General features: G+C 30.5%; 2 protein-coding genes across 3 annotated transcripts; both read left to right on the top strand.

Moving 5' to 3' along the window:
• The first annotated feature begins 4538 nt into the window (after positions 1–4538).
• LOC145067103 (uncharacterized) lies at positions 4539–6517 on the top strand. Its single transcript, XM_079014310.1, has 4 exons — positions 4539–4887; positions 5109–5243; positions 5379–6016; positions 6077–6517. The coding sequence occupies exons 1-4, from the start codon at positions 4539–4541 to the stop codon at positions 6515–6517; spliced, it is 1563 nt and encodes a 520-aa protein (XP_078870436.1).
• Positions 6518–12308: 5791 nt separating this feature from the next.
• On the top strand, positions 12309–15266 carry LOC145070763 (putative E3 ubiquitin-protein ligase RF298). Of its 2 annotated transcripts, none has more exons than XM_079017724.1 (3): positions 12309–12477; positions 12954–14431; positions 14519–15266. In XM_079017724.1, the coding sequence occupies exons 1-3, from the start codon at positions 12474–12476 to the stop codon at positions 15020–15022; spliced, it is 1986 nt and encodes a 661-aa protein (XP_078873850.1). In that variant the 5' UTR covers positions 12309–12473; the 3' UTR covers positions 15023–15266. The 2 variants fall into 2 exon arrangements, with proteins under 2 accessions (XP_078873850.1, XP_078873851.1); XM_079017725.1 differs by lacking the exon at positions 12309–12477 and adding an exon at positions 12492–12725.
• Positions 15267–18834: the final 3568 nt, after the last annotated feature.

Raw genomic sequence — 18834 nt, 5'->3', positions numbered from 1 at the left:
TAAAATAATTAAAAAAATGGTAAAAATAATGGTTTAAATGTAGTTCATCTTATGTCTTACAGAATCCAATGTATATGACTTCGAACGATGGAATAACCAAATCAAAAGCATCCCCATGCACACCCCTGCCCGGACATCACAAACGGTAAATTTCTAATTTAACTATGATCATTATATAACTCTATCATATTATATATATATATATATATATATATATATATATATATATATATATTCCTCCAACTTTATCATAATCAATTTTTTTTAAGAAAATAACTTCTACATACCATCTAATTGTCCAGTTACTCGAAAATATACGAAATTACCTTCAAAGTCATCATCTCATAGCGTCATAAACCCGAATGTGCAACCTACACCAATTTCATCAAGGTCGTCACTTTCACAAATAACAAATAATGGTAAATATATAACAATTACTTATATATTTTTTCACCCTAACATTGAAAATCATATAATGACTATTATAATTTCCAAAATTTTTAACTGTTATGGTAACTAAGTAACAATTGTAAACATTTCTTGTACGTCGTCCGCTTCAAATGACCGAACAAATCAAAATGACACAAGTTTCAAGGCTGTTAGGAAGCATCACAACTCTGGTAATAGTTTTCCTATTCTTATATTACTATTTATTATATTTTTTTCTTTTATTGATGATAAATTTACTTTCAATATATGTACTTTAATATTATATATTGATATATAGCTTGTTTTTTTTCAGTACATTTTTTTCATAAAATAATTTATTTATATCACCTAATTTTCGAGTTACTCGGAAAGTTATTGAATCACTTTTAACCTCATCCTCTTATAACCTTATACACCCGAATGTGCAACACTCATTTATTTAATCAAGGTTGTCATTCTCACAAATAATCGGTCAGGGTAAATATTTTATAATTACTTTTATATTATGTTTAACTCCACAATGTAAATCATATAAAAACATTAATAATCTTAATAGTTATTAACTTTTAAAACAACCAATGAACACTTGTAAATGGTTCAAGTACATTATCAACTTCAAATGACCAAACAATTCAAAATTAAATTCAATAACTTTAAATGCAAGCCTCATTCAAAATTAAATTCAACAACTTTAAATGCATGCAACTTCATAGATTTCATATTCTTTCATTATCAATTAATACATATTATTTTTTATTTGATCATACATGTATGTTCGCTATATTTAACTTTAAACATTTTCTCACCTTTTAAAATTACTCCACAAATATTTCCAATACATTAATTGACCTTATCTAATGATTTAGTTGTTTCCAACAAACGTGCTACATTTCAAGAAAATAACACAACTAAATCCACAAGAGGGAAACGAAAACAGTTCAATACAAATGATATTTTTTTTTTGATTTAATGAAGATTATGTGGAACATTCAAGCAGTACTATTAATCGGTCTACACAAAAAGAGACAAACATTTGTGCCTTATATTTCAATTGTTCAAAATGATGTAACGGTTGACAATCAAACTAAGTATTTTGGAATTAGCAAAGGTATTGTTTCTTTATAATTAAAATTTATGATTTTGGTTATCCGATTAAAAAAGTACTTTAAAAATTTCTTTACCTTTTTTTATTTTTTTATTTTAGGTGTATAGTATATATAATCGGATGAACTTTTTTGTTTCTTTATAGATTATTTGGATTCTGGTGATGCGATATATGTTTGCTCGGTATGTAAAGCTAATATTTGGAAGGGAGAAACAATTTGAGGAAATAAAGATTTAAAGAAAACCTATTATTCCATTTGTTGTTACAATGGAAAAGCAGCGGCGTTACAGAAAAAGACAAAACTTTATACAAAATATTCGTCGATACAATATGATGTTTGCATTTACATCTATGACTCGTATTTTGATCATGCTATTAACTTTGGAGGTGGTCCTTATGTTTATCGAATACATGGACAAAATTATCATATTGAAGGCAACTTACTACCAGAGGAGGGAAAATTACCAAAATTTTGCCAGTTGTACATATACGATACAGATCATGAAGTTGACAACGGATTCAATGCATACGAGTATGTAAATACTTTCTATCATATAAGTGTGTGTATATATATATATATATATATATATATATATATATATATATATATTGCTTTTTTGTATTATATTGCATAATATTATATCCATTATTTTTTTTCTTTCTTAATGTAGTTCAAAAAAGAAAAGGAAAACATCTCCTAATTCAATGACAAATCCCTTTTCACTCGAGTTCTTGACTGTTCATGAGTTGATGGGTTTATTGGATTCTATCAATCCATTAGTTAAGCAATTTAGAATGACACATGATCGATTTGGATCAAATCCAATAGAGCATATTAGGCTTAAATTGATTGGGATAAAAGAAAAGGATGGTAGGCAGTATAATCTTCCTACCACAAGTGAGGTGGCTGCACTCATTATATGTGGCATTGATGGTTCTGATTCACGATATATTGTTTTGGAAACACGGAGCCGACATCTTCAACGTATTAATGAGTTTCATCCTCAATATCTTTCACTTTAATATCCTTTATTGTTCCTTTTTGCCGATGATGAATTTCGATTGGATAGATTAAATTGCGGTGTAGAAGAACCAGACTCTAAAGGATGAATAAAGTTGACCATGCGAGAGTATTTTGCTTACCGTATACAACATAGAGCTAATGAAATATCTTTGATATTACAATCCCGAAAACTCTTCCAACAATTTTTGGTTGATTACTATACAATGGTTGAAAACGACCGCCTTAATTGTATACTGTTTAACCAACCAACATTACGAGTCGTTCCTTATGGCAACTTGGTCGAGGCGCTCAAGACGGAATTGAAGATGCTTCTATGATGGGAAACCGTATCATTATTCCATCTTCTTTTACTGGTCGCAACCGTTACATGCAATAAAATTACATAGACGCAATGACTTTGGTTATTCAAATCTTTTTTAATCTTACTACAATCCTAAATGGCTGGAGGTAATTAGATTTGTTGAATCTAAGAATCTTAAACTGGAAGACATGCCCGATATTTTGACACGAATATTCAAAATAAAACTTGATTCACTAATTAGTCGACTGAAGGAATAAGTTTTTTTGGGCGAAGTCAATGGAGGCATAAATCTAAAATATCATTATTCATTATCTTTTGTTTTATGATTTTATAATATTATGTGTTAACCAACTAATCTAATTGCCTCATACACCATCGAATTTCAGAAAAAGGGTATTCCACATTGTCACATATGCCTATTTTTAGAAAAAAAAATCTAAACTTCTAAATCCTGAAGATTGTATTATACGGTGCTGAATTACCAGACAAGGAGCAGACAAGGAGTTTGAACCATAATTGTATCAAATTGTTTGTTACAACATGATACATGGATCACGCGGCAAGGAATTTTCATTTATGTTATGTATGAAAAAAGGAAAATGTTCTAAAAGATTTCCAAAAGACTATACAAATCATATATATATTGACGACGATGGTTATCCAGTTTATAGAAGATGCAACAATGAAAACAGTGTCATGAAAAACAGTGTTTCTTTGGACAACAGGTATAAAAAATTAATTTTTATTCATATGTAAATTTAATTAAATATTAATTTTTTTATATGAAATATATGTTATATATATATATTTAATATATAATATCGCTAAACAAGTTACATTAAATATATTTCAACATTGAAGTTTATATAAATCAAAGCTTAAGTCACATAAACTATTTATAAATCATATTTTATATACATTTATATTATATTATTTAAATACTTTATATAATATAAAAATTATAATTATTATATATGTTTATTTGTTTTTCCTCTGTTTTAAAAATAATATTTTTTTTGGAACGACATATACAAATTTATACTAAAAATGATATTTTTTTTGGAACGGCAAATACAAATTTATACTAAACCCTCGACCTCAAGGAGGGAGGGCAACACCGGATACAGTTGGGATAGACGCCCTTTGGTGTTTTAATACCAAACTCATATGAATCTTGAGTGGTATCCGGTGTTGCCCAGCGGTATCCGGTGTTGCCCTCCCTTTGGTGTTTTAAAAATAATATGATTTAAATGTTATTTATGACATGTTTTTTCCTTTTTCAGATATGTTGTTCCATATAATAAGATACTTTTGAAGCAATACCAAACTCATATGAATCTTGAGTGGTCTAATCAACTTGGATCGATAAAGTAGCTTTTTAAGTATATTAACAAAGGACCAGACAAGATCACAACCTCTTTTGATGACGCCGAGAATAAAAAAAGCAACATAAAGAAAATAACGATCGTGATGAAATTGTTGACTTTTACAATTGTCGGTATATTTATGCTTGTGAGGCATGCTGGAGACTTTTTGGGCATGATATTTATTATAGAACACCTCATGTTGAAAGTTTGTCGTTTCACCTTGAAGACAAACAACCTATTTTGTTTAAACCATCCCAACGTGTTACTAATGTTGTTTCTAAACCAACTATTGATGCTTCTTAATTGGCTTGGATGGAATGTAACATCTATGATGAAAATGCACGAAAGTTATCATATGTTGAATTCCCAAGTCAATATGTTTGGAATAAATCAGATAAAGTATGGATAAGAAGAAAAACAAAGACAGAGTCACTTGGTAGAATTAATCACGTGTCTCCCAAATCTGGTGATGTTTATTACTTACGCATTCTACTTAACAAAGCAAAGGGTCCTACTTGCTATGAAGATATCAGGACAGTTAACAGTACCGTTTATGAATCTTACAAAGATGTTTGCGATGCTCTTGGTCTATTAGAGATGATAAAGAGTATATATCTTCTATACATGAAACACATCATTGGGCCATTGCTTCATTCTGCAGGTCTCTATTTGTTATGTTGATTACATCCGATAGTCTATGCCGTCCTCATCATGTTTTTAAAGTGACCTATAATTGTCTTTCTGATGATGTTGTTCACATTCGTGAACAAGAAATCGGCGTAACAAATACATTTTCAAATAATCTAACCTATTTACACAAAAAATGTTCTAAAATTAATTGATATTAAAAATAGAAAATTTCATAATTTTTTGTCTTTTTAGGCTTGAAGCTAAAACCGGAAGCAATTTTCCACCTAACGTTGTCATACATTGAAAAATCTTTATTGAGTTGTGGACTGAGTCTGAAGCAAATACCCAATATGCCGTTACCTGAACACAAATATATTCAAGATTCTTGTAATATGTTAATTCAAGATAAGCTTAATTATGATCCATCCGGTTTTGAAGTCGAACATCGACAACTGCATTCCAAATTAAATTTCGAGCAAAAAAAGGTTTAAGATACAATTATCAATGTTAACAACAAAAAAGGTTGTGTCTTTTTCATGTATGGTTATGGAGGAACAAGAAAAACATTTGTTTGGAAGACATTGTCTATTGCTATTAGATCTAAAGGTGAAATTGTTATCAACGTTGCTTCAAGCGGAATTGTAACACTCTTGCTCTCTGGTGGTAGGACAACGCATTCAAGATTTCATCTACCAATCAACTTGAATGAGGATTCGTTTTGTTCTATTACATTAGGTAACGATGTATGTGAACTGTTGAATAAAGCTAGATTTATCATATGGGATGAAGCCTCGATGATGCACTGTCATTGTTTCGAAGCAGTTGATAGGACACTTAGAGACGTTATCCTTTCATCGGTCAAGAATAAACTGTTTGGAGGCAAGACCATTGTATTTGGAGGTGACTTTCGACAGATTCTTCCAGTAATACAAAGAGGAAATTGTTCAAATATTGTTCAGGCATCATTGCATTCATCAAGATTATGTTGTGAATGTACAACTTTATGTTTGAATGTAAACATGAGGCTTCAGTTCGTTAGTCCAAACAATGATTTCGAAGAGACAAAATCATTTCCTGAATGGATTCTTAAAATTGGTGAAGGTACTATTGATGATCCTAATGATGGTGAAGTTGAAGTTGATTTTTCAGAAGATGTTATCGTTCCCTCTACGGGTGACCATATTCATTTAATTGTATCCACCATTTATTCATCCTTTTAGAACCATCTTGATGATCCATCGTATTTTCAAAATAAAGCTATTTTGGTTTCTACAAATGAAGAAGTCGATGCTATCAATGGCTACATGTTAAAATTGATGAAAGATGAAGGGAAAACGTATCCGAGTTTAGATTCTTTATGTGAGACTGAGACACAAAATTCTTTTGAGGAATCGGTATACTCTCCAGATATGTTGACTGGTTTTAAGGCTTCTGGAATTCTCAACCATAAACTTATACTAAAAAAAGGTGTTCTGGAAATGTTACTTCGTTATATCGACCAAACCAAAGGACTATGCAATGGTACTAGATTACATATCGTAAGGCTGGGAAGACACGTCATTGAAGCCCGAATCATATCTGTCAGATTTTTCAATGAGACTACTTATATACCTCGCATGAAGTTATCCCAGTCTGATAAAAAAAATCAATTTCGATTTTAGCGGAGACAATTCCCCATAAATGTTTGTTTCGCTATGGCCATTAACAAAAGTCAAAGACAATCATTATAAGATGTTGGATTATACTTGCGTAGACTCGTTTTCACTCATGATCGGTTATATGTAGCTATTTCCCCGTGTCACAAATAAAAAATGTTTGAAGGTATTCATATGTGACACGGAAGGTTGTTCAACTAATAAAACAAAAAATGTTGTCTACAAAGAGGTCTTTCAACGATTATAGATATTTATCAATTTCAGTGTATCTTCTATATATTTCAATAATACCAATAGCTATAATTTTTTTAATCATTATGCAATATCTATAGACGTTTGTATGTTTTTTTATGGGTTCCCTACGTTTAACACGGGTTATAATTTAATTATGAGTGTAATAGTGTTTGTATACCCATGACGATTTATTTGAGTATGAGTTATATCGTAAGATTATTGAGTTACATATCATACATACTTATAAAGCTATCATTTTTTCTTGAATTACATGCATTTGAAACCCCCATTCTTTTTTCCTTTCACTACATTCATTTGAAACTCCCATGACTTTTCAATTTCTTTATAATAATAATTATAATTTGGTAATTAGGTTAAATAAATATCAAATCTAAAATGTATTCATATATAAAATAAATTTCAATATTAAAATAATATCTTTAATTCTACTTATAAAATTATGTTTTTTAACTTTTAACATATTATACTTAATTTATTAGTTTTAATATATTGTTGGATGTAAACCATTATCATTTTAAAGGTATAATTTTTGAACAATTTGTATAAAATACTTACATTATTAATTAAAATATAACATTATAGGCTCAACTTAAATATAAATTTTATTTAACTTAAACAACCCAAAGATTACTTTATAAATAGTTAAAAGTGATAAATTGTAGTGTCTTTCTAATAATGATTGTAAGTTGGTTAATAAGGTTAAATAAATATCAAACCTAAAGTGTAATCATAAATAGATTAAATTTCAATTTTAAAATAATATCTTTACTTCTATTTATAAATTTATTTCTTTAAATTTTAACATATTATACTTGATTTATTAGATTTAAAATGTTGTTGCATGTAAACCATTATCAGTTTAAAGTTACAATTTTTGAACAGTTTGGACAAAATACTTAAATTGTTAATTTAAATATAACATTACAGTGTCAACTTAAATATAAATTTCAGTTCGACTAAAAAAACCAAATAATATTTTGTAAATAGTTAAAAGTGATAAATTATAGTGATAAATGCAAAAAAACTAAATTATAATATCAGTTTAACTGAAATATTTCCTAAATATATTTATATAATCGTTAAAAAATTTCAAATAAGTAGCTTAAAATAACTTATAATAACAATAGTTAAAAATAACTCTATATAAATGATTATATTGTTACCTTTAAAATCAAAAAAATAATGTTTGATGTTTTAAATAATTATAATGATAGAAATTAAAACATTAAGCAAATATATTTTAAAAAATTAGTTAAAAGTAACAACTATAAATAATATTAAACCATATATAATATTTAATTTTATTGATGTGTAACTCGCGACTAGAAGTCATTCAAACGATTGAGATTATGACGTTATAATATATTTATATATTATCATATAATTCAAAATAGTCAATATATTATATCAAATTAATATACGAATTATTATATCAAATTTAACAATAACGTTAGTGTTATATTTTAAAAATATATATTTGTAAAGACTTCAACTATATAGGTGTTTCTGCACATTACAATGTCAACTCAAATATAAATTTCAGTTCCATTTAAAAAAACTAAAGAATATTTTGTAAATAGTTAAAAGTGATAAATTGTAGTGATAAAAGCAAAAACTAAATTGTAATTTCAATTTAACTAAAATATATTTTTATAATCGTTAAAAGTTTCCAAATAAGTAGCTTAAAATAACTTATAATAACAATAGTTAAAAACAACTCTATATAAATGATTATATTGTTAGCTTTAAAATAAAAAAACAATGTTTGATGTTTTAAATAATGATAATGATAGAAATTAAAACATTAAACAAATACATTTTTAAAAAATTAATTAACAGTAAAAACAATTATAAATAACATCAAATCATATATTATATTATATTTTATTCATGTGTAACTCGCGGGTAGAAGTCATTCAAACGATTGAGATTATGAAGTTATAATAAATGTATATATTATCATATAATTCAAAATAATCAATATATTATATCAAATTATTAATATAGTATATAGAAATTATTATATCAAATTTAACAATAACGTTATTGTTATATTAAAAAAATCATATATTTGTAGACTTCAACTGTATAAGTGTTTCTGCGCAATGCGCGGGCATTCGCCTAGTATCTTATAAAGCTAGCATTTTTCCTTGAACCTCATGCATTTCAAACTCCCATGCATTTTTCTTTTCACCACATTCATTTGAAACTCCCATGACTTTTCAATTTCTTTCTAATAATAATTATAATTGGTTAATAAGGTTAAATAAATATCAAACCTAAAGTGTAATCATATATAAAATAAATTTCAATATTAAAAAAATATCTTTACTTCTACTTATAAAGTTATGTTTTTTTAACTTTTAACATATTATATTTAATTTATTAGTGTTAATATATTGTTGGATGTAAACCATTATCATTTTAAAGATACAATTTTGGAACAATTTGTAAAAAATACTTAAATTGTTAATTTAAATATAATAATAGATGTTTAACTTAAATATAAATTTTAGATTACTTAAACAAACCAAAAAATATTTTGTAAATATTTAAAAGTGATAAGTTGTAGTGTCTTTCTAATAATTATTATAAATTTGTTAATAAGGTTAAATAAATATCAAACCTAAAGTGTAATCATAAATAAACTAAATTTCAATTTTAAAATAATATCTTTACTTCTACTTATAAAGTTATGTCTTTAATTTTTAACATATTATACTTTATTTATTAGATTTAAAATGTTGTTGTATGTAAACCATCATTAGTTTAAAGCTACAACTTTTGAACAGTTTGGACAAAAATACTTAAATTGTTAATTTAAATATAACATTACAGTGTCAACTTAAATATAAATTTCATTTCCACTTAACAAAAACCAAAGAATATTTTGTAAGAAGTTAAAAGTGATAAATTGTAGTGATAAACGCAAAAACTAAATTGTAATCTCAATTTAACTAAAATATTTTCCAATGATATTTTTACAATCGTTAAAAGTTTTCAAATAAGTAGCTTAAAATAACTTACAGTAACAATAGTTAAAAATAACTCTCTATAAATGATTATATTGTTATATTTAAAATCATAAAACAATATTTGATGTTTTAAATAATTATAATGATAGAAATTAAAACAATAAGCAAATAAATTTTAAAAATTTAATTAACAATAATAACAACTATAAATAACATTAAACCATATATTATATTTAATTTTATTTATGTGTAACTTGCGGGTAGAAGTCATTCAAACTATTAAGATAATGCAGTTATAATAGATGTATATATATTATAATATAATTCAAAATAATCAATATATTTTATCAATTTAGGATATCAAATTTAACAACAACATTATTGTTCTATTTAAAAAAAACCATATATATGTAAAGACTTCAACTATATAAATGTTTTTCGCGCAAATGTGAATTCACATGATATATCCATTGAATGAAAATTAATATTAATAAGAGCATCCGGTGTACATTGCACGAACGCGTCCGTGGTCTACTTGGCCACGAACCACGGCCGTGCACACCACCCCGGTGGTTCGTGGTGGCTCGTGGTCGTGGCCTTCCGTGGCCCGGACAACGAATGCAAACGACCAATCGAATTCGTTTCTTGTGTAGCCGTTGATTTGTATCCGTTGTGTAGCCGTTGTTAAACGGCTAAATTTGTAAAAAAAAATAAATAAAAAAATAAATAAAAAAATAAATAAATAAATAAATAATTTATTTACCTATAAATACCATACTTTTACTTCTTATTTTTTACACCATTCTTTTCTTTCTCTATACACAAACTACACACTACATCTTCACAACCAAAAATCATGGATCCCAACCAAAATACCCCTCCAAACTACCGAAATCGCAAACCCGATAACGCTTTTGCGTTAGACACAACACCTCGATAATTCCCGACGATGGAGTCACCTCAAGGTGGTTTTATCAATCTACTTCAAAGTGGTTCCCCTATCCAACAAACACCACTTTTCCAACAACAATATCAACCTTTTCCGGCTTTCCAACAACAACAAATGCAACAACAATACCAACAATTTCAACAATTCCAACAACTACAACAACTACAACAACAATCGTCACAACAACAACCACCAAGCTCACAACCACCACTTTCGCCGGATTTTGTTCCGGAAACGCAACCTTCACCACCACCTCAACCAAAAAAGAAAAAAGGAAAAAAACCAGCCCGACCCACTACCAACCAAGAAAGGGTCCCATGGACAAAAGAAGAAGAAGAAAAGTTAGCGGAGGCATGGGTGGCGGCTTCCGAAGATCCAATTGTAGGAGATAGCCAGACGTACGGAAGTTTTTGGGAAAAAGTCCGAGCCATTTTTTACGAGTTAATGGAAAGTGAAGCTCGAAATGCCGATCAAATTACGTCGAAATGGCGAGATATTCGATTAAAATGCACCGATTTTGGAGGAATCTACAACAATCTCCTAAACATACGCAAAAGCGGCTCGAACGATTTTGATGTTTTCAAGGCGGCCATGGACCAATATGAAAAAACAACGCCTACACGCAAAGCTTTTCCGTATATGAAGCCGTGGCTAAAATTGAAAGACTCCCCAAAATGGAAAGAGCAAACGGAAGGAAGTTCCCAATCTTCCGGTTCAAAGCGTTCGAGAAACCCCGATGGAGCTTCTCAACAATCGGACGGCCGAACACACATCGACATCAACGACGATCCGATAGATCTTGAAACCGACCAACCTCTTCCTCGGCCCGTTGGAAGAAATAAAGCAAAAAAAGCGGCGTCAACATCTTCGAATTCTAGTGTTATGGATATGTTCGACAATAAATTTGATCGATATGTGCAGCTTCAGGAAACGAAGGCCGAGGTGATGACTCGGATGGAACAAAAAATGATCGAAGCACAAACATCATTTCAAGAGGCACAAGAGACACTCCAAACAAAAACCGATATGGAAATCTTGAAAATGAAAGCGGACGACCTTGAGGGCGAAGACTTGGAACTTTTTCTAGCAATGAAAGAGTCGGTTCGAGCCCGACGTAGGCGTAGGGGGTAGTTTATTTTATGTATGGTTGGAATTTTTAGTTTTTTAATGTTTTTTTTTATTTTTTTTTAAATTAACTAATGTAATTTTTATTTTGATTGTTATTTTTATTTTATTTTTTAATTTCAATTAATTTAGTTTTTATTTAATGTAATTTGGTATTTTAATTTAATGGAAAAATAGTATTAAAAAAATGTTTTTAATGTATTTTTGAATTAAATTTAAATAAAAAAATGAGGTGGAGTGGTGTTTTAATGTATTTTTGAATTAAATTTAAATAAAAAAATGAGGTGGAGTGGTGTGTTTAGTGGTAAGTACCCCATGTATGTGGTAGTGGAATGTGGTGATGATGTGATACCACATATATGGTATGTGGTGGGTATAACGGATGGCCTGATAGAAAATAGAATAAGTGGCCGTTTTTGTCACTTTTCGCTTCAATCCTGCTGAAATGGGTTTCCCAGACCCCTATAAATAGCTCCAAACCCACCTTCTGATTTTCAGCAGAACAAGCGTTCTTCTCCGGGGTTGTAAAAAGACAAGAATGGAGTTGGGTTTCATCCTACATTTTCTGTAAATTCTGCCATCGTTGCTTCTTTCACTTGAGTTTGAGGCCACCGTTTGTGTTTCTGAATTATTCGAGTTTCTCACAAGATCATTATTGATGGGTATGTTTCTTAATTTGATTAATTCTTGATTCCGATGATACAATTTCTGTTTTCCGTTCTGAACTAAATTGGGATTCCTAGGTTTTCATCTGATTGCGTGAAGCTGGTTTAGTTCAATTCATGTCCCTCTATGTGTTTGTTTAATTGACTGAATGAACATTTCCTTTTATGCTTTCTTCTTCTGGGATTAATTTTCCAATCGAGTTTTAGGATCCTTTCCGATTTAACAGAGAAAGAGTTAGTTCAAGGTAATGGTGCTCCTTTCGTGAATTATTTTCATCATTTTCTGAAACCAATGTGAACACATACAATTTAGCATTGATTACAAGGTGACGCCATGATGTTTTCATTAATTTGCTGCTTTTATTTGATTATGTCAAAAATGTTTTAATTCATAATACTATAATTTGTTAAAATTTCCTCTTGTTGGCCCGAATTATACTCATAATTCCTAACAAAATTGTTCGAATATGAAGATTTTGAAGACAAAGTCATGGAGTCAATGAAGGCTAAACTCGTTATGACCAAGGAGGAAGTCGAAGCATTCTTGAATGATCCTGACTGCGATACTACAGGTGTTAGAGGTCTCATAAAACTTGTGTCTGAAACCTTAAACCTATGCATTCAAAATGCTATCACAAAGATTACTAAAAAAGGGTACACCAAGGAAGCTGCTGAGAATGCGATTTTAAGATGTGGTCCTTTGACTCCTTTCTATTGCTCCGAAGGCGTGGAGTCAAACATTGCTGAATGTGCTTTACTTTCTCTTAAAAGTAACAACAAGAAATACAATGATTCATCGGATCATACATTTCAAGAATTAAACGAATTGGTGGATTTCACGGTTTTGGAGATGGTGGCTACGCTTAGAGATAGCAAACCAAATCTATCTGTTAGTGAAGCAATTTGGTGTCTTTTGATGTGCGATTTGAATGTGTCTAAAGCAAGTGTTATGGAAAGAGACCTTCAACAAATGGGTACATCTGCAGAACCCGAAATTGAATCCGGGTCTAAATCTGAACCTAAAAATCAAGAAACCATAGCCTCAAATGTTAAAAGACCACCCTCTCAAAGCTCAAAATCTGGGAAAAAAACGGATGACATTTGCACTTGTAGAAACTGGTGCGCTGTGGCTACACACAAACGAGACGCTACCCTTCGAGGGAAGGCTGCTTTACTTGTAGAAAAGCCATATAAGGGACGACGTATTAGAAAAGGCTTGAAGAAGCAAGTTTTTAGCTTGAAAGAATTGTCATTGGTAAACAAACAATCACCATCTTCTTCTTCTTCTTCTTCTTCTTCTGAACAAAACAAGAACACATCTTTGGCATTAAAAGAAACCGAAGAGAAACCAAAAGGAACACCGAAGTCTGAACAACCGAAAACCCTAGATTACTATTTGAAAAACATTCCATGTGATGAAAAGGGTGAGTATGTGCCTCGAGATGACAAAGATATACTGAGATTAGAGGCAGTTGCTCAAATTGAGGCGTTGCAGAAAGAGCTTCAAGGCTGGGATGATTGGGCGACCTCGAAGGTTATGGAGGTCACCAAGCGGCTGAACCAGAATCGATCGGAGGTCAATATGTTGAAAGCGGAAATGAAAGATAATGAAGCCATGGATGAGAATACAGCTAAGAGACTATTGGAAACGACGCTTACTCTGAATACTACAAATAGCGAGCTTAATGTGGCTAATTCCACCATTGTTAAGCTCAAGACTGAACAATCTGTTATCAAAGAGGAGATGGAAAGGGAAAGAAATCGAAGCATCTTTCAAGCTAAAAGATTGGAACAAGCGCTGATCAAAGAGGAGGAAGCTCGGAAAAAGTCTCAGTCGGCTTTTGGGTCTGAAAAGACTTCATTGGAAGAAGAGCTTAAAGTGTTAAAACGTCAGGTGGGTCAAAAGCAACAGGAACTAGAAAAGGCCAAATGTCTCCTCTCAGAAACCCTGGTATATTTATTTATTTTTGTACCTTTTTTTTTAAAATAATATTTACCAAAGAATACGATACTTATTAATGCGATTGATAAATTTCAGATTAGGGTGGCGAAGGAGGAAAGGGAGACTGCTAAAGTTGTTAACAAGGCTGAATGTATCAAGAACGAAAGAGAACGTATTGAAGCTTTGGCTATGGCAGAATATGAGATAATGAAAGGGAAGGCAGAGGAAGAGTTTAAAAAGAATGAGACTGAAAAGAAGAGGATTGAGTATGAGATATCCGCATTAAAGTTAGAGGCTGAAAGTAAGAGGATTGCTGAAATGTATATGAGTATGAATATGAACATGGACTCTTCAAAAGGGTTAGAAGGTTTCAGAAATATGAGCAAGAAGAAAAAAAAGAAGAAGAAGATGAAGAAGAAGAAGAAGGATAGGGAATGTGTGATGTGTTTGAATGAAGAGATGAGTGTTGTTTTTGTTCCTTGTGGTCATCAAGTTCTTTGTAAAGCATGCAATGTGAAGCATGAGGAGAGGATGAATGAGTGTCCCTCTTGTAGGACTCCGATCCAGAAGAGGATTAATGCTCGGTTTGCTAAATCTTGAAGAGGAATGGAGCATTTTAAGAGTATAGATTTTGAGTTTTCCTTTTCTTTTTTGTTTGTTGTTGATGTTGTTAGATTTCCAAATAATACTGGAATATAGAGTTTGATCAGGTTGAAGAGATACATAGAAGATGGGTTAGGGTATAGAGAAGGTTAATTAGTGGCCCCTTTGAGATGGAGAGGTAGAAGATATGATGTACATTTAAAAATTTGGTCTTTTGATGATACCTCATCGGCTTGGTCAAGTTTATCGTATGCTCGAAAATTGGTATTTTTTTTTATTTTATTGTTTATTTAGGGTCAATTTTATTTAATTTTTAACAAAACCGTAAAAATAGTCCTGTATTTTTTCCTAGGAAATCAAATCAAACCCTTCAAAAATTGGAAAAATAGTCATTTTCAACAAGTTTCTTTATGAAATACTAGGTGTGAAACCCGTATATTACACATGTTGATTTAAAAAAAAGATTAAACATTAAAGTGTAAACATAAAATATTTTTTAATGTATAACTTTAAAATAAAAAAGATACATATTTATTGCAATTTAATTTCATATATATATATATATATATATATATATATATATATATATATATATATATATATATATCATATTTAATACTTTACATATATAAGTATATGACTTTAATTTTAAAAATTGAAACAAACCAAAAATTGACAAGTACATAATATTTATTTCAAAAATACCACAAAATGACAAGTGTCAAAATTCATGAGAGATTGACATGTGACAAAAAAACCCTTCATTTATTAAGGAGGATGTCCCTCCCAAAATTAAAAAACGGGACTTTTTTATATTTACATAATTATTTTTCAATTGTTTTCCATTTTTTAATTTTTTTTGTTAAATAAATATAAAATGACCCCACCGCCCCCCACAACCCAATCCCCCTTCACAGATTGTAGCCCGTGTTTTCCTCCTCCTCCCCCTTCTCCCGTCATATCAACTCACTTCACCACCTCCATCTGAAAAGGATGACCACCACTGCTACCTTCTCTACTCTCCCTTAAATTTCCCATCCCCATCTACGGTTCAAGGTTAGAAAAGTGCCTCCATGTATTAGCCTTATGCTTTGTCATTTAGAGATAGTTAGAAGTTGTTGATCTATTATTTCTTATCGTGGATAGTTTAGCATTAGTTAAATTAACTTGAGTTGTTTATAGTTAGTTAGGCTCATGATAGATAATGATGCACAACTTAAGACACTATATGTCTTTGTTTCCAGTTCAATAAAGATAACGAAGCTTCATATTTCATTCTTCTTCATCTCTTTTACTATGACAATATGGTATCATTCTCTGTTCCAAATTCATCATGATTCATGATTGATTGATCCTCTATTTTCAATTTGTTGAACTCAACTTTCTTTTGTTCTTTGTTTCAAATTGATTCATTCTTCTTAAGATCATGTCCAACAAATTTGTTACTCCTGTAAATAATGGATCATTTGATGATCTGTACTACTTGCATCACCCAGACAAATAGACAATCCTGGCACGCTTCTTGTTAATCAAGTCCTCACTAGGGAGAATTATTCTTCGTGGTCCCGTTCTATGACTATAACTCTTTCCGTTAAGAACAAACTTGATTTTGTTACTCGAGATATTGCACAACTTTTTGCTATTGATGCAAATCGACTTAAATCATATAACCTGGACAACAATATCATTATTTCCTGGATTTTGAACTCACTTTTGAAGGAAATTTCTACATCTGTCATATATTTGAAAGTTGCATTTGCTATTTGGTAAGATCTCAAAGAAAGATTTCAATAGAGTTATGGGCCTCAGATACTTTAGATTAAATGAGAATTGATGAATATCTCACAAGGAGATGACTTTGTAAGTACCTATTTCACTAAACTCAAAGTACTTTGGGAGGAATTAGCCAATTTTGATGCTCATTGTACATGCGGATTATGTATCTCTGGTAGTGCTAAGGAAGTTGAATACACCATGACATTTTTGATAGGGCTCAATGAAAATTAAGCACAAATTAGAGGACACATATTGTTGATAGATCTAATTCCCACAGTCAATCAGATTTTCTCACTAGTGATTCAAGAAGAGCATCAAAGGGAGATAACTGTTTCTCAAATCCCTAACTCTCTTGTGGCATTTAATGTGCAAAGCAATAATAGTCAAAGAAATCATTTCTCTAGCAAGATTCATTTTTCAACAATATGTACTCACTAGAAGAAAACTGTACATACTGTTGATAAGTGTTACAAACTCCATGGCTTCCCTCTAGGATATCGTTTCAATCACAATTCAAACCAAAACACTCTACATGTTAATTTTGTATCTAATAACTCACAAATTGACAATCAAAACAGAGATGAAGTTGTTGATGTTATCACAAGTCTCACAAATTCCCCATGCCAACAATTAACTGTTGTTCTCACTGGAAAATTGGCTTCTGCAAACTGTGTTACTGTTGCAAATGAAAAGGAGTCAGGTATCCACTATAATCTCACTCTTAGTTTTAGACATTATCAATCCAATATTTGTATTCTTGATACTGGTGAAACTTGACATATTCGTAATAACAAAAGGTTATTCACATACTTAAAAACGGTTATGGGGACAAAAGTTAGTTTACCAAATCACATGTTAATTCAAGTTGAGTATATGGGGAATATTCATATAAATGAGCAAATCATTCTAAATAATGTACTATATGTTCCACAATTTGAACTTAACCTCATATCGATTTCAAAAAATGGCAAATGAGAAGACTATTAAGGCAACAGTTTATCATGATCATGCTGTTATAAAATAGATGTTAACAAAGAAGCAAATTGGCACAACTAGCATAATAGACCTCAAATATTTCAGATTAAATGAGAACCGATGAATATCTCACAAGGAGATGACTTTGTAAGCACCTATTTCACTAAACTCAAGGTACTCTGGGAGGAATTAGACAGTTTTAATGCTTGTTGTACCTACAAATTATGTATATGTGGTGGTGCTAAGGTTGAATACACCATGACATTTTTGATGGGGCTAAATGAAAAGTATGCACAAATTAGAGGACATATATTGTTGATGGATCTAATTCCCAGAGTCAATCTAATTTTCTCACTGGTGATTCAAGAAGAGCATGAAAGGGAGATAAATGTTTCTCAAATCCCTAACTCTCTTGTAGCGTTTAATGTGGAAAGCAATAATAATAAAATAAATTGTTTCTATGGCAATAGTCGTTCTTTAGTAACATGAACTCACTATAAGAAAATTGGACATGCTGTTGATAAGTGTTACAAACTCCATGGCTTACCTCCAGGATATCGTTTCAATCATAACTAGAATAGAAAGAGGGCTTTATTTGGTTGAAGATGTTTTAGAAGAAGCTCTAGTTGTCGTTGTCTCTCTTCATCACTGGCACCAAATATTTGGACACCCTCTAAATGAGAAATTAAAGTTTCTTAGTAGTAGTTTATTTTCAAATAAAGAGTTGAGTAAGCACTTTTGTTCTAGATGTCCTTTGACTAAACAAAAAATATTATCTTTTCAATCTTTGAATCATGTTGCAAATGATCATTTTGATTTAATATATTGTGACATATGGAGACCCTATCACATACAAGATCATAAAGGGCACAAGTACTTTTTACTATTGTGGATGATTGTACACATTTCACATGGGTTTAGTTAGTGAAACATAAATCTAAATTACAATCCATCATTCCACGATTCTTTGTGACGACGTCAAATCAACTCAATGCTAAGATCAAGTCATTTGGATATGATAATGCAAAGGAATTGGCTTTTACAAAAAATTTCAACAA

The sequence above is a fragment of the Lactuca serriola genome, chromosome 8, assembly GCF_051521515.1.
Source record: "Lactuca serriola cultivar US96UC23 chromosome 8, Lser_US96UC23_V15, whole genome shotgun sequence".
NCBI classification, from domain to species: domain Eukaryota; kingdom Viridiplantae; phylum Streptophyta; class Magnoliopsida; order Asterales; family Asteraceae; genus Lactuca; species Lactuca serriola.
The sequence above is the reverse complement of the archived record's forward strand: the minus strand, read 5'-3'. Positions and strand labels throughout refer to the sequence as shown.